Source organism: Hemitrygon akajei, chromosome 3 (assembly GCF_048418815.1).
Source record: "Hemitrygon akajei chromosome 3, sHemAka1.3, whole genome shotgun sequence".
Lineage (NCBI taxonomy): Eukaryota > Metazoa > Chordata > Chondrichthyes > Myliobatiformes > Dasyatidae > Hemitrygon > Hemitrygon akajei.
The window spans coordinates 63,543,830-63,568,381 of record NC_133126.1 but is presented as its reverse complement, the minus strand read 5'-3'; the positions used below and the strand labels follow the sequence as shown (position 1 = coordinate 63,568,381).

At 39.1% G+C, this 24,552-nt stretch overlaps 2 protein-coding genes across 2 annotated transcripts in view; both read left to right on the top strand.

Moving 5' to 3' along the window:
• The window catches only part of srp54 (signal recognition particle 54), a 42,213-nt gene extending 38,525 nt beyond the window's left edge, over positions 1–3,688 (top strand). The window contains exons 15-17 of the mRNA XM_073040021.1: positions 2,129–2,299; positions 2,773–2,868; positions 3,188–3,688. Of these exons, the coding sequence (XP_072896122.1) occupies positions 2,129–2,299; positions 2,773–2,868; positions 3,188–3,279 (359 nt within the window). The 3' untranslated portion in view covers positions 3,280–3,688. The remainder of the gene's footprint in view (positions 1–2,128; positions 2,300–2,772; positions 2,869–3,187) is intronic.
• Positions 3,689–6,110: 2,422 nt separating this feature from the next.
• The window catches only part of sec23a (Sec23 homolog A, coat complex II component), an 83,782-nt gene continuing 65,340 nt past the window's right edge, over positions 6,111–24,552 (top strand). Inside the window, exon 1 of the mRNA XM_073040019.1 lies at positions 6,111–6,244. The gene's annotated coding sequence lies outside the window, so the exon portion shown is untranslated. The remainder of the gene's footprint in view (positions 6,245–24,552) is intronic.

The window sequence follows — 24,552 nt, the reverse complement described above, 5'->3', positions numbered from 1 at the left end:
GTGTATATAAGTTAAGGAGGCATGGGATCCAAGGGGACCTTGCATTGTGGATCCAGAACTGGCTTGCCCACAGAAGGCAAAGAGTGGTTGTAGACGGGTCATATTCTGCATGGAAGTCGGTGACCAGCGGTGTGCCTTGGATCTGTTCTGGGACCCCTTCTCTTTGTGATTTTTATAAATGACCTGGATGAAGAAGTGGAGGGATGGGTTAGTAAATTTGCTGATGGCAGAAAGTTTGGGGGTGTTGTGGATAGTGTGGAGGGCTGTCAGAGGTTACAGCGGGACATTGATAGGATGCAAAACTGGGCTGAGAAGTGGTAGGTGGAGTTCAGCCCAGATAAGTGTGAAGTGGTTCATTTTGGTAGATCAAATATGATGGCATAATATAGTATTCATGGCAAGACTCTTGGCAGTGTGGAGGATAGGGGGATCTTGAGGTCCGAGTACATAGGACACTGAAAGCTGCTGTGCAGGTTGACTCTGTGGTTAAGAAAGTATATGATGCATTAGTGTTCATCAACCGTGGGATCGAGGTAAGAACGGAGAGGTAATGTTACAGCTATATAGGACCCTGGTCAGACCCCACTTGGAGTACTGTGCTCTGTTTCTGGTCACCTCAATATGGATATGGAAACTATAGAAAGAAGAGATTCACAAGGATGTTGCCTGGATTGGGGAGCCTTATGAGAATAGGTTGAGTGAACTTGATAGAGGTGTATAAGATGATGAGAGGCATTGATCGTGTGGATAGTCAGAGGCTTTTCCCCAGGGCTAAAATGGCTAACATGAGAGGGTACAGTTTTAAGGTGCTTGGAAGTAGGTACAGAGGAGATGTCAGGGGTAAGCTTTTATGCAGGGTGGTGAGTGCGTGGAATGGGTTGCTGGCGACAGTGATGGAGGCCGATACAATAGGTTCTTTTAAGAGACTCCTATATAGGTATATGGGGCTTAGGAAATTAAGAGGGCTATGGGTAACCCAAGGTAATTTCTAAAGTAAGTACATGTTCAGCACAGCATTGTCAGCCAAAGGGCCTGTATTGTGCTGTAGGCTTTCTATGTTTCTACATGAATGAGCAGACCAGAAATAATGTAACAATAGACTGATAAATGATAGGCAGATGGAAGCAAGGAACAAATGAATATATTTTGTAGGAGTGTCTAGATCTGTACTGGGCCTTGGCTTCGCACCAAGTACATTAATGAGTTGGATGAAATAGGAAAATGTATGGGAAAGTTCGTATGTGAAATTCTGCTGTTGGCACTAAGTCAAAAAAATATATTTAATTGTGTAGTTGGAAACAGGATGTTGGAAAGAGGCATAAGACTTTCATAATGCAAAGCAATAAAAATGGGGATTGATTTTACACCTTATTAATTCTTCTATTCACAGCTGTTTACTAGGAAAATATTCTCTTTCTATTATGTAATTATCCTTAGTGCATTTACCTTGAAGAAATTGCCCTAAATTTATTGGTGAAGTACTTACATTATGTTACATTCTATTTCTTTATTTACTAACACTTTACTATAGATTCTCTGTGATGTTTTATTAATATATTCTTTGCTAACTACTGTCTTCCATCGAATTCTTTGGTTCACATGATCTGAAGAAAAAGAGAGCAAATATTTTTGAAATGTTGACAGATTTGGAACTCTGGAGGAGAGTGATTTTTGGGAAATGGGTCCAAAAGCCCAAAATGTAGCATCCAGGAATAAAATGTAATTGGCCTTGTTATTCTTTATTTTGAGTAGACTACAGTGCAAAAGCTGGAACTTTCAACTATAAAGACGTCTGATCAAGTTCATCTGGGTGATCCTCTGGATGATTGTTTCTTTGCAGATGAATACACACTAAGCTCTCATTAATGTCCCATTCTCATCAGACTGTGTGATACCAAGAGCTCAATGTCATATTTCAGATCCGACCAAGGCTCTACATAAATGTGTTTTCAGTGGCTTGTGGATGGTATAGATTAACTATTGTATGCTGCTGTTAAAGAGAGTATGTAGTTTAAGATGGTAAATAGGCATCTGTCTTTAATGATGTCAAATTTCTTGATTGACATGTATAAATTTGAAATCGCGTAGCTTTGGGAAAATTGATGACACTGATACTTTTTTTTCCTAGAACTCGACAATAAAGATGGTGCTAAACTGTTCAGTAAACAGCCAGGAAGGATCCAAAGAGTGGCACGAGGAGCTGGTGTTACAACCAGAGACGTACAGGAGCTTCTGACACAGTATACAAAGTTTGCTCAAATGGTGAAAAAGATGGGAGGAATCAAAGGTCTTTTCAAAGGTATGTAGGTTTTGCAGTATTGTAGAATTCTAGAATAACCACATTTCCTGTATCCTGACAACAGCAAAATAACAAGAGGTGTTAAACATGCATTAGCATTCTCAGTATGATGCTGAAAACTGCAAAAGGCAAAAACGATATCCGAACAGCACAGTGGCTCAGCAGCTCATGCTTCATTGCTCCAGTGACTCGGGTCTAATCATGGCCTCCTGTAGTCTCTCTAGAGAGTTGCAATATGAATGAGCTGAATTGATAGGATTATTGAGAGAGCTGACACAGACTCAAAAGTTGAATGGTGACTGCATACAAGGAATTATTGAGAGAGTGAGTCATTGTGAACTAAAGCCAGTTTTTAAAAAGGGAATTATAGCCTTTATGTTTAATATGAGTATATATAACCTGCTCTTTTATTCTATCGTATAATTTAAATTCAAGTTTTTTTTATTAACACCCATTTTTTGGCTGGTGTGCAGGAGGGGATATGTCCAAAAATGTCAACCCATCTCAGATGGCTAAACTGAACCAGCAGATGGCTAAGATGATGGATCCGAGAGTGCTTCATCATATGGGCAAGTATCTCCATAATGCATTTTCAAGGCTTGTACCCGTGCATACTTGCCTTTGCATTTTAACTTTGGTTACAAAATTCCTGTGCAACAGCACTTAGGTTTTCCTATTTGTATCAGATAAAACTGTAGTGCATTTGTCATATTTATAGGGATAGGTGCCAGGACAAGTGCTACACTTGCCCCTGCACCTCCCTCATCATCATTCAAGGCCCCAAACAGTCCATCTAGGTGAGATGACACTTCACTTGCAAGTCTGTTGCGATGCATCCTCCTCTTTGGTGAAATATTTGATTGTATTATATTTTTCTTTCCAATTCAGGTGGAATGGCTGGTCTACAGACTATGATGAGACAGTTTCAACAAGGTGCTGCTGGGAATATGAAAGGCATGATGGGATTTAACAACCTTTGAAACAAATGCCATAAATAAACTATTGGCAAATTTGGAAGAAAAATATAAACCTTTTTTCCCTTTGGAAGGGGGAGGGAGGAAGTGGTAGAGTTTTTAAACATTAAAATTATTGAATAATATTGTTATATGATTTCATTGTATTCTATTTGGGTATGTTGAACAGGAAAAAATAAAATCATTTAATGTAACTGCTCAAATAATATTGGGTGAAATAAAATATTCCTTTAGCCAATATTTTCAAGTATGTTTCTCACTTTATGCTGTAAAATACAAATAAAACAATCATGTAAAATTAGAATTACATTAATTTACTTGTTTGCACAGATAAGCAAACAATGTATAATTTGTAAATGCAGTGCTTTGTTCAAAACGAAATGAAGATTTTCATAAATGAATTGCTTCTTACAAATATTATGTTGTCTTTATTTTAGTGTCATTATGAAATTCTCATGCCTAAACATGCTTAATATGGAATGTTGATGATTTGAAAACCATAATTCTGTTGACAAATACCTGGCTAGGCTGGGAGGTATAGAGAAGAGGTAAAAAAAAGACAAGAAAGAGGTTTGGCATTCTCATGGAGGACAAAGTTGCAGGAATTCCATTGTTAGTGAAATAATTTAATTCTGCTAATAGATTAAGAATTGGTTCTGCTATGTAGGAAGAAAATATGGCTAACAGTTGCAATAAATGGAGTGAGAAAAATCAATAGCAGAAGGGGAAATGTGACCCTTTTAACTAAATAACAACGTTCCTTCTGGAGCACCTTTTAACATAAAATGTTATAAACTACAGCATTAAGTAAACTACATCCTGCAAGAATACAAATCTCAGGGTTGTATATGGTGATATATACGCATGCAGTTTGATAATAAATTTACTTTGAACTTTAAGTAAAAAAGAGAGGCATAAGAAAATCATAATTCTGTTGATTTGAGGCAAAGTCGTAAAAGTATATTGGAGAGGCTGAGGTTTTGAATTAGAGAAAGAATGCCGGACTTGGGGCTTAAATGGCGTGGTTTCCTTTACTTAAGGCATGACCAATGCCAAAAACACTCAATTGGAGGAACAGATTTGTAGTTCAGTTATAGGGCTTAATGGAATTTGAAGAGAAAGAGAGCTGAGGCTGTAAAAGTATTTAACATTGAGATAGTGATAGAGAGCCCACTGAAGCTCAGCAATGTTGGGGATAATGGATGAAAAGAATGTGGTTTGAGTTACAATATAGACAGCAAAGATTTTAGATTAAATTCAGGTTGGGTGAACTTTTCATTGATCTTGTTCCTGTGTAGTGATTTCCATTGCTATATATGATCAGAATTCAAGTGTGGGATGAGTAATTATTGGATTCTTTTAACTCTTTGTTGACTCTTAGCCCACAAGGAGTCCTGGATTTAAAAACCATGGAAAGTCGCTTTTTTTCAAATCTAGCATCGCTACGTTAATCAGCACTATTGTGTGCCTGCATAAATTACTTAATTTTGTTCAAAGCACATTGGTTATTCTGGTAGAAAGCAACAGCTATGTAAATAGATTTGATCTTTTATCAGTTTTTCAGTGCAAGTAGGTCATGCTTTTATTTATTTCTTTAGTGTATAGTATTAGATATAAACTTCTCAAAAAGAGGCTTATTCATCCTGTATTTCCTTTCCCTACCCCCTGAGGCACTGAGGTTATTTATGGTACCACCTTACTATCCTAGTTGAGCTCTAATTACATGTTGGGGTTCTAGATTATGTAATTATCCATAACAATGGCATTTATAAACTAATGCCAAACAGCAATTCTTAAGTTTTTTTTTGTGTATAACACAACTATGTAATTCAAAGTCTGATCCAACTGAACTTCTATAATGATGTAAATTAAGTATCCTTCATTTTTCACAAAAACAATTGTGACAAATATTGTATTAGCATTAAATGTACATGACAAAATAAGAAGGGTATGGAACTGGTCATTAAAAATAAGAAATCCCAGTATATTATTTACTTAACCACCTTTTAATTGGGAGGAATAATCTACCTCGGATTTTTTTCAGTTTAAAATATAGTTTTATATTCACACTTGTTGATATCCGCCATGTAAATTGTTCGATTTCCAAAATATGTAGTTATGTTTTTAATTATCATGTTGATATAAATTGCTGAACTTTACATTTCCCTTGTTAGTTACGGTGGGGGAGGTTGGAATGTAAAGCAAAGGTTTCGGCTTACTCTTTAATCTTTGAATTATCTAAATGAGGGTGATTTAATTACGTGGACACTGCGATTTACCTCCGTGTTTTTTAAAGACTACTGTGACCTTTAGGCATCAACATGGATAACACGATGACTTAGATAGGGACGTTCTCTTTACCTTGAAATAGGCTCCTGAAGTGTCTCGGCCCGTAACGTCCACTGTTTGTTCCTGAGATCCTTCAGCAATTTGTGCATGTTGTTTTCGATTTCCAGCATCTGCAGATTTTTTGTGTTTTTATTTTATTAGGACTTCTGGTTGTTTATGTTGAGCTTTTATTTTGATGCGCCACGAGATTGTATAGTACTGTCCCAAAGAGGGGAATTTGACTGTTTGGTCATGGAGAGGAGAATGCCCCTTTTGATCCAGGGAACAACTTGGAAGCCCTAAGGTGTGGGGTCGCAGTATTCAGCCAGGACGTTGAAGATAATGAACACCTCCCGGGAGGTTGGTCTTCATCTGAACGCCGGGAGGCTGGCAGTGCCCTCATTAGCCTTCAGTTGAACTTCAAGGGTGCGCGAAGTTCGTACTTAGGCTTTTTCGGGAGCGAGCAGACCGCCCCTTCTGCAAGCAGTTGGCGGCAAACACTGCGGCGTTCCTGGGGCGGGGCCCGGGAGCGGCCGCCCTCTGTCTCGACGTGGCACAGCCTTCCGCCATATTGATAGCGTCAGCGGTGCCGGTTACTGCAGTAACGCCGGCCGAAAGGGCTCCGAGTCGGCGAGTGTCGCAGGTAGGTCGCTGCATTAATTCACAGCAACATTAAATGCGGACAGTGAATGGAGGCAACGGTAGAGCCGCAGACTCGCAGTTGCCGAGCTGTCAGCCGCTTAGGGTTTTTGGGCTGCGTGGTATGCTGGATAACCCAGCCCCAGCCCGGGCTCTGGGGCTGAGTAGAGCCCGGGACAGCCTACACCTCACCCGGCTGTAGGGCTGCGTAGAGCCTGGAACAACCGGGCTCTGAGTCTGTATGGAGCTCGAGATAACTAATCCCTAGTTGAGGTTCCGTGGAGTGTGGGAGAATCCTGCATCAGCCTGGGTTGTACAGAATTGTAGGGCCACTCAATTTGTAGTATAGACGTGTGCGTTCAGATCGGTCACACGGAACCTTACACCACCTGTATAGAAATCCGAGTAGGTGAACGCGTGACAGCTCCATGGATTAGGGTTCCACTACAGACATTTGAACAACGAAGTGGTCTTGTTATCCGAGATGACGTTTATCCGTCCCACTTGTACATTCATTTCACCTCATCAGAGAAATTAATCAGGCTAATTACTTCATTGCTGGTTGTGGAACTATACCTTCTAGTAAATCATTGCTGTACGTTGTAGATTCAATTAGTAATTATTTTAAACTAGGTTAATTAACTACGGTTAATTGGCCCTTCAAGATTGTTTTGTTAGTTTTATTGTTGGAGTAAATTATAGTTTGGGACTGAAAGGTTTGTGGTTTTGTAGCTTTATGGTGTTTGCTTTAAGTGCCTTGCTTTGCATGTTAGCAAGTTTTATGATTGGTAACCTGTTAGGAGTGAAAATGTACAGTTGTCCCAAGGGAAGCTCATTGAGGTATACTTTAAGTAGCAGATTGTTAAGTAATCCAATGGCGTTCTAAATGTGCTTTCAAAACTTTCAAAAATACAGTATCTTGCTCATTGTCTTAATGTAATACATTTATACTATCCCTTCAAAGTGATGTGTGATTAACTTCAATTTTCTACACTTTGTTATGGCCATGCAACTTCCCAAATGCACAGTAACTGCTCTGATGAACCCCAACACCTTCCTCATTTCTTTGCTTATGAACAGTGCCTAATACCTTATAAATAATGCCTAATCCAAGCAAATTATGAGAATAAGTAACAGATATGGAATAATATTAGAAGATTACTTCAAAATTAATTTGCCAGCAAAATAAAGGAGATCAACATTTTGTGCAAAAGACACCTTTCTAACTCAGAATGCAAGATATAAGGGAGGATTTGTCAGTTAATCTAGAAATAGAACATCAGCTAGGTTAGGTATAAATAGAGAAACCTACAAGTAATCGTGCCAAAAATATAGAATAATAAATGGAAAAGGTCTTGAATCTAACAACGGTTGGGAAAATGATTGATTTTGAGGGTGTGAAAATATCATTTGGAGAAAATCAAATGACATAATATTGTTACATGCATGTCGAACAGCAAAGCTAATGAGTCATGAAGTTTTACCTGTATCCCTGTAAATACAGTGGATTCTAGTTAATTGGAAATAACCGAGGCCAGTACACTTTGGATCAATTAAGTGGCTGACCCAATTAGCTGAAAATTCATGGAAATGGTTAAAAAAAAGTATAAGAAACACAAGCTACCATTTAACTGAGTAAAAAAGATGATTTAAATAAAATACAAAATAAATTAGAACACTACCAATATTACTGCAGTAAAACTGTATTTATTCCTAATAATTAATGACAGAGAAATTCATCTAATGTATGCTGCATGTTCTTTTGATTAATAAAATGAACAAAATCAGTGCAGACACCTAGTGCAGATAATAGCCTATAATACAATAATACAGATAATACAATGTTTTCAATGATTGCAACCTCGAAATCTTCATTTTCATGGTAACATTCAAGATGATACCTTCAAATTCTTCATAGTTCCTAATTTGTTAAAGTAGTGAAGTCATCTTATTTTCACTCCTGGCCGTTTCTGGTATCTCCAGGCCTGAATGGTTGAAACTGCTGTGAGGAAAACTCTGAATTTTCTTACTGCTTTTTCTCACGAACTATTAGAAACAAAAATCACTGCTTTTTGAACACATGAGCACACAACTGATGCTATTTAAAAACTGTTCACTCTAAGCATGGCGTAGTTACACAAGTGCACATGACTGATGCTAGTTAGAAACTTAAGTGACAGTCTCCTGTTTGATAATGCAGCATAGTGTCCCAAATAAACAATGGGAATTCCATCTATTTTCGCGATTAAGTTTTGTTCTTTAAGAGTAGTCCTAAATAAGACCTGCCCTGATTAACGAATGGCCCAATTAACTGTACTCCACTGCATTTCCTGTTCAAATAAATGTATTTTAAATGTTATTATTGTACTCACCTCAATTCCTCTGGTAGCTCATTCCATATACCCCCCCCAACTCTGTGTCTGAAAAGTTGCCCCTTGGGTGTTCCCTTAAACTCTTTCCCTTCTCATTTTAAACCTATGGCCTCCAGTTTTCGATTCCTATACTAAAGGAAAACGACTTTGACTATCCACCCTGCCTATACCCATGATGATTTGAGAAATCCCTGTAAGGTCACCTTTCACCTTTCACCCTCCTGCACTGCAGGCTGCAGCTGACCAGACTCTCCACATAACTTAAGCCCATCAGCTCTGGCAACATTTTTGTGAATCTTTTCTGCATCCTTTCTAGCTTAATCACATCTCTCCTATAGTATGACGACCAGAACTGCACACCATATTTCAGTCTCTGTCTCACCAATATCTTACACAGAATAATGAGATATACCAAATTCTGTAATTTATTTTTTAATTGAAGTTCTTCATCAAACAAACATTTCCATAAGATGTATTTCAGACATTATACATATATATCATATATATCACAAATCTCCACAAAGTATTTATCTGAGGTATACACTTATAGAAAAGAGTGGAAAGAAAAAACTATGTACAAGTAGGGAGTGATTTTTTTTTACAACATATTCATTGATTTGTTAGAATAAAACCAGGCCTATGAGGGAGGCATTGTGTAGTTAAACCATTTTCCCCAGTATGAATCAAATTGTTCCACCTTATGATTAACAGATGTTGTTATCTTCTCCATTTTGTAAATGTCCATTGTAATTTCCATCCATGCATTTAAAGTTGGGCCCTCCTGTGATAACCATTTCCTAGAAAGAGTCTTTTTACCAGCCACCAACAGTATATTCATTAAATATTTATCTCTTTTCAACCATTCTTGAAGTATATATCCAAAATATGTGGTCTTACTCTCTAAGGGTATTTCACATTTAAAGATGTCTTGTAGGGCATTGTGTATCCCTTTCCAATAGTTTTTGATAACAGGGTAGTCCCAAAAAATATGATAATGATTTGCATTTTGATTTCCTCAATTTCTCTAGCAAACAGGGAGGTTACTATCATAATGGGATTTCTGAGAGGGTATAATAAAATATCTTAACAAGTCTTTCCATCCAAACTCCCTCCATTTCTGTGAACTGGTACACTTCCATTGATACCTCCATATTATTGTCCATTCTTCCTCGGATATAATTATCCCTCCTTCCTTCTCCCATTTTGTTTTAATGTATGAAGTCAAATGTGTTTTAAGATTTGACAAATCCTTATACATGCTTGAGATGATTCTACTACCGTAATCTGAATTATATGCTTTTCTAAATAGCTCTATCAAGCATGTACTTGCCTTGGTTACATTTTTAAGCGTCTTATTAACATATTGTCGCATCTGTAAATACCAATAAAAATCTTTTTTTCTAATAAGTGTTTCTCTTTAAGCTTTTCAAAACTGAACAGTGTTCCTTCTTTCATTATGTTGCAAAGAACTGTTATTCCTTTAGCTGTCCAGTCCTTAAATCTAGCATCCAATTTATTTGGTGTAAAATCCGAGTAATATGCACACCATTTAAGAATTGCAATATCTCCCTCTAGATTATATTCTTTTATAGTAGTTTTCCATATTTTAAGAGTCAATTTCACCCATGGTTATCAATAGTATTTATGTACCTTTGCAGGTTGTTATCAGCCAAAATTGCTTGTGTGGGGATGGGAAGTACCCGCTCCTCAATGTTTTTCCATTGAGCGTCATATGATGGGTTGCACCAACATATCACAGCTCTCAACTGTGCTGCAAAATAATATTCTCTAAGAGAAGGCAAGCCCCATCCCCCCTTTTCCGTTGCTAATTGCAAAGTGTTGAGACAAACTCGAGGCCTTTTACCCTGCCAAATATACCTTGATAACATCTTGTTCCAGTCATTGAATTGATTTTGATTAATCTCTATTGGTAGGGTCTGAAAGAGATATAACAGCCTGGGCAGTATATTCATTTTAATAGACTCAATCCCTGAACTGAGACTGAAAAAAGGAATCAGGTTCCATCTTGCCATATCTTCCTTAATTTTTTAATATAAAGGCTGATAATTACATTCTGATAATTTTGCCAAATCTTTTAGCATAATGATGCCCAAATATTTGAAAGACTCTGTTTGCCATGCCCAGGGGTATCTACTTTCAGTTTCTCTTGGTGGGCTATAGTAATATGAAAGTAATTGGGTTTTAGCTATGTTGATCTTGTATCCTGATAATTGACCATATTGTTCAAAGGATTGCATCATTTTAGGTAAAGAGTATGTTGGTTGCCCCAGATAGATCAAAATGTCATCCACGTAACAAGCCAATTTATGCTCTGTCCCTTTAATAGTAATTCCCCTGATATCTTCATTTTGTCTGATGTATTAATGGTTCCAGATACAATGCGAAGAGTAGTGGTGACCATGCACAACCCTGTCTCGTGCCCCTTTCTAGAGTAAGACAATTTGATAAATATTCATTGATTTTAATCCTAGCAGTAGGATTGTCATACAGTATCTGTATAGTTTTAATAATTGTGTTTTGGAAACCAAATCTATGTAAAACTCTAAAGAAAATTCCAATTAACCGAATCAAATGCCTTTTCAGCGTCCATGCTTATTACTATTGCTTCGATTTTATTTTTTTGTATATGATCCATAATGTGAAATGTCCTTCGTACATTGTCTTGTGTTTGGCGTTGTCGTATAAAACCTGTCTGATCGTTACATATCAGTATGGGTAGAAACTCCTCTAATCGTTTGGCTATGATGGAGGTAAATAATCTATGCCTTCTTTCGGTATAGCTGAGATTATTGTTTCTTTCCAATTGGGTGGCATTTGTACCTTCTTTAGAGCCCAGTTCAGTGTGGGGAGTAAAACAGGAATTAACTCATTTTTAAATTCTTTGTACCACTCTGCCGTATACCCATCTGATCCTGGTGACTTGCTTAATTTAAGCCTACTAATTGCAGCTTTTAATTCAACTTCAGTTATGTCAGCAGTCATCGCTCTATTTTGTTCTTCGCTTAAAGTGGGTAACTCTAGAGAATTCAAGAAGGTGTCAGTTTGGGTTATGCTTCCCCCTGGAACTTTGGAATATAGAGTTTTGTGAAACACTTCAAAAGCTTCTTGAATTTCACTTAGCAAACACGAGGAAATCTGCAGATGCTGGAAATTCAAACAACAACACACACAAAATGCTGGTAGAACACAGCAGGCTAGGCAGCATCTATAGGGAGAAGCGCTGTCGACGTTTCGGGACGAGACCCTTCGTCAGGACTAACCAAAAGGAAAGATAGTAAGAGATTTGAAAGTAGTGGGGGGAGGGGGAAATGCAAAATGATAGGAGAAGACCGGAGGGGGTGGGATGAAGCTAAGAGCTGGAAAGGTGATTGGTGAAAGTGATACAGAGCTGGAGAAGGGAAAGGATCATGGGACGGGAGGCCTCAGGAGAAAGAAAGGAGGGGGGGGAGCACCAGAGGGAGATGGAGAACAGGCAGACAACTATATATGTCAGGGATAGGGTAAGGGGAGGAGGGGCATTAACGGAAGTTAGAGAAGTCAATGTTCATGCCACCAGGTTGGAGGTTACCCAGCCGGTATATAAGGTGTTGTTCCTCCAACCTGAGTTTGGATTCATTTTGACAATAGAGGACATCCCTGACATATTTAGTTGTCTGCCTGTTCTCCATCTCCCTCTGGTGCTCCCCCCACCCCTTTCTTTCTCCTGAGGCCTCCCGTCCCATGATCCTTTCCCTTCTCCAGCTCTGAATCACTTTCGCCAATCACCTTTCCAGCTCTTAGCTTCATCCCACCCCCTCCGGTCTTCTCCTATCATTTCGCATTTCCCCCTCCCCCCACTACTTTCAAATCTCTTACTATCTTTCCTTTCGGTTAGTCCTGATGAAGGGTCTCGGCCCGAAACGTCGACAGCGCTTCTCCCTATAGATGCTGCCTAGCCTGCTGTGTTCTACCAGCATTTTGTGTGTGTTGAATTTCACTTAGCTTATTTTTTTATCATTTTTGTTCTTGGGTCCCTAATTCTATGAATTGTATTTTCTGCTATTTTTTTTCAGTTTCCACACCAGTATTTTCATAGATTTTGATCCACTTTCATAATGTCTCTGTTTCAGAAACATTAAATTTTTCCTGATTTCTTGCATAGCCAAACTATTAATTTAATTCCTAATTCTTTTAATTTCCCCTAATGTATCCTGTGCCAAATTCATTTTGTGTTTTTTCTCTAGTTCCTTCAGTCTATTTTGTAATTCCTCTAATGTTTTATTCCTTTTTTCTTATATGATAATATCGCTATAATTTTCCCTCTTAAGACAGCCTTCAGAGTATCCCATAAAATCGGAGGTGAAACCTCTCCATTATCATTAAATTCTAAGTAGAGTCCAATTTCTTTTTTAATTTGTTCCTTAAAGTACGGATCATTGAGTAGACTTGAATTTAGTTTCCAAATAGTATTCTTTGGTTGTAGGTCAAAATCAACAGATAAATATATAGGTGCATGGTCACTTACATCTATTGTCCCAATTCCACAGGTGTTTATTTTGTCTTTGTCTTTTCCAAATGTTATGAAATAGTCTATTCTTGTATATACAGAATGTGCAGTAGAATAATGAGTGTAATCCCTTCTGTTGGGGAAAAGGTCCTTCCATATATCAATTAAACCAACATCCTCAAAAAGTGTATTAACTTCCTTATGTAAGGATTTTGTTTCATAGGTTTTTCTATTGGAAGAGTCTAAGTTTGGTTGTAATTGTAAATTTAAGTCTCCCCCACATATCAGGAGACCTTCTGTTTCCGCTACCATAATATCAGTAATTTACTGAAAGGAACCAGTATCACTTCCTGGGGGTGCGTATTCAATAGAGTAACTGAATTGCCGTCTATATTCCCCCTTACCAGAATATATCTGCCCTCTTCATCTCCCATTTCAAATACTTTTTCTAAACTTAGCTTACTTGAGATAAGAATAACAACTCCTCTCCTATGTCCTGATTTATATGAGCAGAAAAACAAATTAGTGAAGCCCATTCTCTTTAGTTTTTTTATGCTCATTATCACTTAAATGAGTTTCCTGTAAATATACTACATGAACTTGTTCTTTTTTCATTTTGGATAAAATTCTATTACATTTGATTGGATTTAATAGCCCATTGACATTAAAAGAAATGAATTTTACTTTGTCCTTAGCCTTCTGTATTTATCTGTCAATGTATCATTGAAATTAGCAGAATAAAACTTAATTGATCTACTCCCTGAACAAATAAGAACCAAGAAACGCAAATAATAACAAAAATGGCAACGAACGTGTGATTCCAAGGCTGAGGTCTCTAGTAGATGACTGCGTTGAGCTAGAGGAAATGTCTAGTTGTGGGGGTTAACCCCTACTACTTGTGAGTTGAGGGCCCCCATTGCAGTATTCATAAAAGTCAGTGAACAAATCCATTACATTAGCCAAACCTTATGGCTCTTCTGGAAGGGATGAGGACTGTCTTTGGATAACTTCCAGTCTCTTCCTGATATACTTCTTTCTGCCTCCTCCCGTCTCCTGCCTTCTCGATTCTCGCACTATTTCCCAAGCGGAGTGGGATAATTCCTTTGCCAGGCTTTCCCTCGGTTTGATCACGGTGACGGGCAACCCTCTGGCCTTCATGTCTGTAGTCTCCTCTTCCACTGGCTGGTACAACCGCGTCCCGTCTTCATAAAACATTCGAAGTGTAGCAGGGTACGGAGTTTGAAATCTAATCCTTTCTTGCTTTAGTACTCGCTTTACTTCAGAGTATTCTTTACGTTTCTGCAGGACCGCAAGGGGGTAATCTTGGTCAAAATATATTCATTTATCATCTAAAAACACCCTCTTCTTACCCCAGGCCCTTCGTAGAATCTCCACCTTGGTACTGTTCCGAAGCAATTTAATTATTATTGAGCGTGGCTTATCTCGGGTAGGCTTTGGGACGAGCGCACAATGCGCTCTCTCGATTTCCAGCTCCATAGTCAAGGGAAGATCCAGTGCATTCCGCAGCAACTTCCCAACAAACTCAGTCATAGACAAGCCTTCCGCTCCTTGGGGAACGTTGTAGATTCTGATATTTTTCTGCCGTGATCTTCCCTCCAGGTCAAGCAGTTTACCTTCTTGGTGATTTAATATTTTTATCATCTTACTCAGTATTCGTTCCACGTTTTGAACGCGATCTTCCACCTTCTCAATTCGAGTCTCTGCCACCACTATTTTTTGATTGACGTTGGCGAGTTCTGACTTAATATCATGTAGCTGCTGCTTTATATCTTTCTGGAACTCCCTTATCTCTTTCAGAATTTAGATCATATTTGCTGCTTTGCCTGAACGAGGCCCAGCGCCTGCCTCGCTAGCACGCGGTCGGGTAGGAGAGCCGCTCGCTGCACTCCTCTCGGCCGCAGGCTCTGCAATGTCGCTTTTTAAAATTTCCATTCTTTTTCCCCATTCTTGCCCCTCTTTTCAGTTCAAATATTTTTTGAAAAATACTATATTTGATGGGTTAACGGGGCTTAATAGATGTTTTTCCGGAGGAGCTAGTGACTTAAGCTGCCATTCTCGACGATGTCGTCACCAGAAACCCGATATACCAAATTTTGTACTGAATGTCCCACCCGATGAAGATAAGTATGCCATTTGCCTTCACCCGCCCTTTTACCTGCATTGCCACCTACGGGGAGTTGTGTATTTGTGTTTTTAGATGTCTGTTGAACAACACTCCCCAGGACCCTGTCATTTACTGTGCCTGCCCTGCCTTGGTTTGACAAAATTTATTACTTCTCACGTATCCGAGTTCAAATTCCACTGCTCACTTTCCTAGTTGATCTTGATTCGTAATGCTAGACAATCTTCTTAACTGTCCACCACACAGTTTCAGAGTCACTTGCAAACTTACTGATCATGCCACTACCATTCCCAGTAAATCATTAACATACATGCAAATGACTGAAGATCCAGCACTCCAGTGTAAAGATAGACCTCCATTATCACCCACTAATGTCTTCTACTAAGCCAGTTTTGCATCCAAAAGGCTATCTTACTCGGTCCCTTGCGAACTTCTGGACTATTTCTTGTTTTTCAGAAAAATAAATTAAGTATAATGTGACATCATGTTTGGTTGAATGTAAAAGGGAAAAATAGAGGGTAAGGAAAGGAATAGATAATGGTGAAAATAGTAACAAGATTACATAAAAATGCATTGGAAGGAAAGTTAGTTGGGTTGGCCTAGAGGAATTAGTACTGTATACTAATTTTTTCAAGGAACATGAAAAAATAATCTTTCCACAGAAACATAAATGATAGGGAATATGACCTTAAATTCTTCAAACTTTCAAATATTTGTCCTTCTCCATTTTAAATATATCTAATGATGTGGCTTCCACCACCCTTGGAGACAAAATTTCAAGGATTCACCATCCTTTGAGAGAAGAAATTTTGTGACTGACACCTTATTTTTTCAGCTGTATCCTCTTGCTTGTAGCTCTCCCACTAGTGAAAACATCTCAACTTCTACCTTATGTGTTTGAATATGGCCATCCCTCATTGTTCTAAACTCAAAAGGAATACAGACCCAAACTTCTAGCCCCTCTTGACTGGACAACTCAGACATTGCAGGAATTAGCCTGCTGAGTTTCCTTTGGACTTTGTCCAATGCTATTATATTCTATTTTAGGCAAGGGTCCTGGTTTAACAACAAAAAGGGATGAGATAGCAAATGCAATACTATACATTCTTAATAATTCACCAAGATAAGAGTAAGGTCTGGTGTTTTATTACTACTTCTATTTAAGAAACAGAACATGTCTAGACAACCAAATTCCAGTCAAGAGTGTTGGCAATAATAAGAAAATTTATGGAATTCGACAGAAAAAAAGAAAAACTGAAGTTTATTTTTGTGAAGGACAAAGAAACATGGATTTCAGTGAAGAAGATTGAGTAATCTTGCTGAAGCTTTGAAAAGATCTCAAGAGAGAATGGATGTAATCTATCAAGACTTCCAAAAGGCATTTTGATAAAGTGCCACATAATAGGTTGAGAGCTGGTGGAGTCAGCAGAGGGAACAACAAGCTGCCCTAAAGAAGGAAAACAATGATAAAACATACATCTTTAGAGATGCAGAAGTGGGTAATCATCAGCTCAGTCTTGGAACTATTGTTTGAGAGTTTCACATCATACTGCTGTTTAAGATCTTCACTTGCAGGAGTTAGGACTTGTAGCGAGAGTGTAAAATTGAAAAGAAGTGAGTTTCGTTACTTGCTCGAGTAGCAGAGCTATCGTGGTAGTGGATTACATGGTAAAGGAAGTATTGGTGTGTTGCCTCACAGATGCGAGGGTGAGGGATGTCTCAAGAGTGGCTGCAGGGTGTTTTGGAAGGTGAGGGTGAATGGCCATTTTGTCACAATGCGTGTAGGTACCAATGATTAAAGAAAAAGGAGTGAAAAAGTCCTACAAGCTGAATTTAGGGAGCTTGGGGATAAAAAGTAGGACCTCAGTTGTAATAACATCAGGATTGCTACCTGTGCCAACGTGCTAGTTGGAATAGGAATAGCAGCATAGTTGAATTTGTGGTTTGAGCAGTGATGCAGGAGGGAGAATTTCAGATTCTTGGGGCATTAGAACCAGTTCAGGGAAGGTGTGATCAGTATAGTTAAGACAGTCTGTACCTAGGTAGGACACTGGTCAGTGTCCTAGGGAGATTGTTTCCTAGTGCTGTTGGAAAGAGTGGTCGCCAACCTGTCGATCGCGATCAACTGGTCGATCTTTGAGATGTTCCTAGTAGATCCTGAAAAAAATGAAAACTAAATACACAAATACTGTTGAGAAATTGTTTCCAGGTTGCAGGGTTTTAGTTCCGTTCTTTCTGCCCAGTGCGCATGTGTGTAGCTCCCCCGCCACACACTTGACTACACAGTGTACTTCAGTGGTCCCCAACAGTGAGGAAATGATATGAGTCAGCTGCACCTTTCCTCATTCCCTGTCACGCCCACTGTTGAACTTGAATGTGTGCGAGGTCATCAGTCGCCTGAATGCAGTGGTACCCTCGCGTGGCCGGTGGGAAGCGCCATTGCTACTGGCCTGGAGTGCGGACAGATGGGTACCGCCTCTAAACCTATTTAGTACACCAAATGTTCATGGGGAACCCAGTGCTAAAATATTCGCAGACGACCTAATCCAGGCTCAGGGTTTCGTAAGTAGCAGAGCAGCTACCCCGCTGCGATCTACCGAAGCAAACCTTTGTCAGCTGATAGATCCTATGGGGGGAGGCATGCCTGCTCCCTGTCGCACTCCTCGCTTGGTCGCTCTTTCGGGACTGCAACCGCTGCGGTTCTGGCACGGGGACCTCCGGCCCTGACCTTGATCTCTTACCCCACCCACGGCCAGCTGCCCCGGCCAAGGCATCTGGCGGCATGTGGTCGGGAGGCTGTCTAGTGAGGCAATGAAGCCCTCAAAACTGCTTCGGTACCTTAAGTCCAAGCACCCCGCACTTAAAGACAAACCCGCTGAGTTTTTTCAGTGGAAAAAGACATGAGCAAGCGGGACAGCAGCTGAGAGCCACGAAAACTAAATTGTGGAATAGACTGGACATAAGGAACCTGCTTCGAGTATTGCTGTATTCTGGTTGTGTTTAACACCCCCCCCCCCCCCCCCCCCGTCGGCTAGTCCACAAGAATATTGTTAATATTAAACTGGTCCACGGTGCAAAAAAGGGTGGTGACCCCTGGCGTTCATACATTATTTCTGCTTCCGAGTTGTGGGGGTTTTACTTCTGGTCTTTTCTGCCCAGTGCACATGCGTGTAACTAATGGATTTGGGGTCGATCTTGCCTTTTGCTAAGGCCAAGGTAGGGGATCTTGAGCTTAAAAAGGTTGGTGACTACTAGTTTAAACTAACATAGCAGGGTGATGGAAATCAAGGGGGAAAGATATAGGGAAGTAATGTAGCGACTGATGCAAAAGTTAGAAAAGAGAAGTCAGAGTGGAGTACAGGAAAGTAAAATTTAAAGGACACAAAAGTTACTACATTCTAAAAGGACTATAAGTGTAAATACACTTTATCTGAGTACCCATAGTATTCGAAACAAGGTCAGTGAACTTGTGGCACAAATTAGTACAAAGGGGCATGATTTAGTGGCCATTACAGAAACGTGGTTGCAGGGTGGAAATAATTGGGAATTAAATATCCAAGGGCATCAAATAATACAGAAGGATAGACAGGAAGGTAAGCGAAGTGGGATAACGCACTAAGGATGAAATCAGAGTGATAGAACATAAGAAATAGGAGTAGGCCATCTGGACCACAGATCTTGCTTTGCCATTTAGTAAGATCATGGCTGATCTGCCCGTAGATTTAGCTCCACCTACCTGCCTTTTCCTCGTAACCTAGATTCTCCTGCTATGAGGTAGCCTCTATTACTTCCCTGAGACTAGATTCACTACTTTCTGGGAAAAGCAGTTTCTTCTCATCTCCATCCTTAATCTGTTCCCCTGAATCTTGAGTTTATGTCCCCTAGTTCCAGTCTCACCTACCAATGGAAATGACTTTTCTGTCTCTATCTTATCTAACCCTTTCATAATTTTATATGCTTCTATAAGATCTCCTCTCATTCTTCTGAATTCCAATGAGTACAGTCCCAAGCAACTCAATCTCTCCTCATCTCTGGAATCAACTTGGTGAACTTCCTCTACATTGCTTCCAAAACCAGTATATCTTTCTTCAAGTAAAGAGACCGGAACTGCACACAGTACGTAATCCAGGTGCTGCCTTACCAGTACCCTGTACGTTTGCAGCATAACCTCCCTGCTCTTAAATTCAATCCCTCTAGCAATGAAGGCCAACATTCCATTTGTGTTCTTCATAACCATTTGCACTTGCAAATCAATGTTTTGTGATTTGTTCACAAGCACTCCCAAGTTCCTCTGCACAACATGCTGCAATCATTCACCATTTGAACAATAACCTGATCTTTTATTTTCCCTTTCATTTACCAGATCCTTGCCCATCACTTAACCTATCTATAGCTCTTTGCAAACTCTGCATCGTCTGCACAATTTGCTTTTCCACTCAATTTAGTGTCATCAACAAACTTAGATATGCTAAGCTTAGTCCCCTTTTCTAAATCGTTAAGGTCCATCGTGAACAATTGTGGGCCCAGCAGCGACTTCTGCAGCACTCCACTCACCACTGACTGCCAAGCAGAGAAACAACGATTTATCCCAATTCTCTGTCTTCTGTTGGCTAACTAATCCTCTGTCCATGCTAATACATGACCCCTCTCCTCCCCCCACCAATGCTTCATGCAGCCTTATGGATAAATGTTTCTTGCTGCAACTTATGGAATGCCTTCTGGAAATCTAGTGTACAGCATCCACCTGTTCCCCTCTGTCCACTGCACTCCTTATATCCTCAAAGACCTCCAGGAAATTTGTCAAGCAGATCTGCCCTTCATGAATCCATGCTGTGTCTGTCTGATGGAACCATTTCTATCCAGATGTCTCGCCATTACTGCAGACATTAAGCTAACTGGTGTATAGTTACCCACCTTTTGCCTACATCCTTTTGTCACAATTGCTGTCTTCAAATCTACCAGGATCTTCTCAGAGTCTAGAGAATTTTGATGAATTCTCAGATGTTTTTACAATAAATGTCGCTATATATATTTCAGTGTCCTGGGGTGCATTGCATCAGGACCAAGGGACTTGTCTACCTATAGGCCCACTGGTCTTCTCATCACTACCTCTTTGGTGACAAGTTTGTATCAAGTTCCTCACTTCCATCGCATCCATGACATCTTTCTTTGGTGTGTTGGATATGTCCTCCACTGTGAAGACTGATATAAAATAGTTGTTCAAGGTCTCAGCCATTTCCACGTTACCCAGTATTAATTCCCCCTTCTCATCTTCCAAGGAACCTACATTTACTTTAAAAGTTAAAGTCTGTCCTGAGCCTTCGTGGCTCATCAGGCCGGTGCTTATGCCAGTTTCCGTGGCGTGAAGTGACTATGAGTACGAGACTCCCCCCACCACCACCCACCTGGATAGGACGCCGGTCTATTACGAGGTTAACCCCCAGCATTTTGCCGGTACACATTTTCAGCTGGGTGGACCGGAGCAATGTGTGGTTAATTGCCTTGCTCAAGGACACAACACGCTTATTTACTTTATATAATTATAAAAGCTTTTGCTATCTGTTTTTTTATTTTATGCTAGTTTTTCATAATCTATCTTCCCTTTCCTTATTGTTTGTTTAGTGGTTCTTTGTTGCCTTTTGAAGTTTTCCAGTTTCCCACAACTTTTGGCAACTTTGAATAGATGAGCTCTGAGCTTGATGCCTTCTTTTATTTCCTTAGTTATTTGAGGCTGGCACCTTCCATCCTTCGTGTCCTAGGTTTTAACTGGAATATACCTTTGTTGAGTATGGTGAAAAACTTCTTTAAAAGTATTCCACTGTTTCTCAACTGTTCCTCCACATAGCCTGTGTTGCCAGTCTGTGCTGGCCAACTTCTTCCTCATCTCATTGTAGACTCCCTTGTTTAGACATAATAAACTGGTTTTAGATCAAACTGTTGAACCATCCATTTTTATGAGAAATTCAGACTTACTGTGATCACTCTTTACACGAGGATCTGTAACTACAAGATCATTACTTTTACCTGTATCATTGCACAGGGCCAGATAGCATTTTTCCTTGTAGGTTCATTAACAGTTGTTCAAAAAAGCTAAAATGGATACATCCTATGAAGTCCTCATGACTGCTTTGAACAATTTCACCCAATCTATCTGCAAGTTAAATTCCCCATGACAAATGTTGTTCCACTCCTACATGAATCAGGTTATTTCTTGGTTTATTGCCCAGGCCACTGTGTCATTATTCAGTGACCTATAGACTCTTACATGCATCAGATTAATTGGGTTATGTCTTATTTTATTGCCCATGCTGCCATAATGTTATTATTCAGTAACATATAGGTAACTCCCACTGGTGACTTTTTTTCTGTTTACTATTCCTAATTTGTACCTAGATGAACTCATCATTCAGCTCCTTAGAGCTTACATTGTCAGTGTAAGGTTGGTTTGCAAGTGCAGAAGGTTATGAAGAAGCCAAATGGATTTTTATAGAAACATAAACATTAGGAAAGGAATACATAAGGTAGAGGCAGTAACGTTGTTTCTACTGGTTGGTAAGACTAGTAATAACGGATATAGTCTCAAGATTTGGGGGATTAAAATTTGGATGGAGATGAGAAACTGCTTTTCCTAGAGAGCAGTGAATAGTGAAATTTTCTGGCCAGAGAAGCAGCAGAAGCTACCTTATTAAATATATTTTAAGACACAGTTAATAGATTTTTGCATAGCAGGAGAATTGGGGGTTATGATGAAAATGCAGGTAGGTGGAGATGAGACCAACACTAGATCAGCCATGATTTTATTCAATGTCACAACAGGCTCATCAGGCCAAATGGCCTACTGGCCTACTCTTGTTTCTACTTCTGACGTTCTAACTCTGAATACATTGCCTTTATTTCTTTATTTGCAGACTTTGTGAAACTAGGAGGGATAGAAAACGTGGATTTTTTAATAAGGTGGACAACAGATGTATAATTTGTAAATAAATTTCTGACTACATTTAATTGTGGAAGTTAATTTATTTAAAAATCAAAATGCCCTGAATTCCAAAGCAAAAGAATTTAAATCAGGGTTTGCCAGCCTGGGGTCCTTGGTCCCCTCGGTTAGTGGCAGGGGTCATGGCATAAAAGAGGGTGGGAACTTCTGATCTAGATGCAAGTGTTGGACCATAGGTCAGAATGGGTCATATAGAAGACTGGTAAATAAAACTAAATTTGGCTTTAGTTTGGATAGTGGGATCTGTGCTGGGAAAACTGGCTTTTACTTTATGATAACAGCTTGGAAGTGGATAAGAGCAGGATTTCTAAAGTTACTTATGGTACAGAAGTTGAAAACATTAAGGAGGATAGGAATGCAACTGAAACTGGTTTATTGTTACAGTGAAAAGCTTTTGTTTGTATGCCATTTAGATAGATCATTCCATGCATTGTGATTATATCAAGATTGCCATTAATACAGGGAAGTGAGGCTTGATAAGTTTTGGTAGATAAGGAAGAAAGATAATATAGACTAAAAGGTTTTTTAAAAAATGTGCACATTTGTATATTTAGTATGCTCATTCAAAAATATATGACAGTGACAAAACAGTTTTTACTTGGACAGGATTCCAGGCCTCAGAAAGGCATTAGAGAAGAAAAGTAGGGAAGTTTTGGTGAATTTTGTGTCTGGGTCACAAATGGAGTATTGTATCCACATTTTTGGATAAGAAAGGTGCAGAAAGATTTAATTGAATGTATCTGTGGTTGGGGTCTTCAGCTCCAAGATTAGACTGAAGAAGTTTGAATTGGAATTGAATTTGAATCCCTCTTGGAAGGAAGGTGATTTGGCAGATGATGAAAATATTGAACTCTCCCACAAAGACTACCTGAGGCAGATAATGTAAACACACTGAAAGACAACTTACCGTAGATTACCATGTGGAAGAGTGTTAGGATTATAAGAAAGGATCACAGAAGGGTTGAGTGGATTTGACTAGTGGGGTTGAAATGACTGACTTGTTTTTGTGCTGTATCTTCCTTGTGAAAACAAATTATAAACATTTCAAGGACAATGTTTGACAATCAACTAAATGAATGTGTGCTAAAGAATAAGGGCTTGTGCTGCTATGTTTGATATAAAAACTTATAAAATGTAGGATAGACATTGGCTTATGCTCATCTGTGAAACAACAAAAAGCGGCATGGAAAAAATAATATACTTCTTGGCCAGAGCAAGTTTAGAACAGGAAATTCCCAATAGGTTACAGTTGTTTAATAAGATATTTCCATTTGAAGTCTCAGGTGAATAGAAATTTCAATTTACTAATAAACATGTTTTGCAGAACAGAGCTAAGTCTATTTGAAACTGAGACGAAACTTTAGTCGCCTGCCATTTCAGGCTGTCATTGGATTATGAGTGGCCGGTTCATGGACACTTCTATGTTAGAATAAACTTCTACAATATTATTAAATTCAGAAATAAACCAGATGCACATATGCTTGTTCCTGCGATCGGCAGAAACTGTTGAATCTTTCCCTCCACTTTTAGTTATTCTTTCTAATCAATCTTTGTGTGACTCTGATGTCACTCATTACAATACTGTGGAAGTATGGTTACATCAAATTATTTTTGTGTATTTTCTAACTTGTAGAAAAAAATTGATTTTTGAATGTATGTAAACTTTATTGGGAGAATCATGGCCTGACCCACACCAGGCCTCCATCCTTAATTTTTGTGGTACCTGTGCAGGAGATCCTCATCCATAAATTACAGGCCAACTTCAGGTGGTAGAATCTGAGTCCCCAGGTCATCCTTGCAGTCCTTTAATACCACTATGATGGTGAATACATAAGTAATCAAAATTAAAATCATTTTATTAAGTTTATTCAACATACTGTACATATTTTCACTTTATTTTAATTATTTTTGAATATATTAAACAAATTGGTGATCCCTTTCAAATGTAGCTTGTATGTTAAATGCCCCTGGCTTTTGGTCTCTCAGCTTGAGTTCTCGAATCACCCCTTCGACCTGCTCATCTATTTGGAAAGATCATGGCTGATCTAGTATTAGCTTCAAAACTGTTTTGCTTCTGACTCCCATACCCCTTCACTCCCTTGTGACAGAAATGTCAATCTCTGCTTTGATTATATTCTATTATTCAACTTCCATAACTTTCTGGGGTACTACATTACAAAGAATTGTCAGCTTCAGAGAAGGGTTTCAAAATGAACAAATCCTTATTCTGAAAGTATGCCGCCTTGTTTCAGATAATCCATCTGGTTGAAACATCCTTCAAGCAGCCACCCTGTCA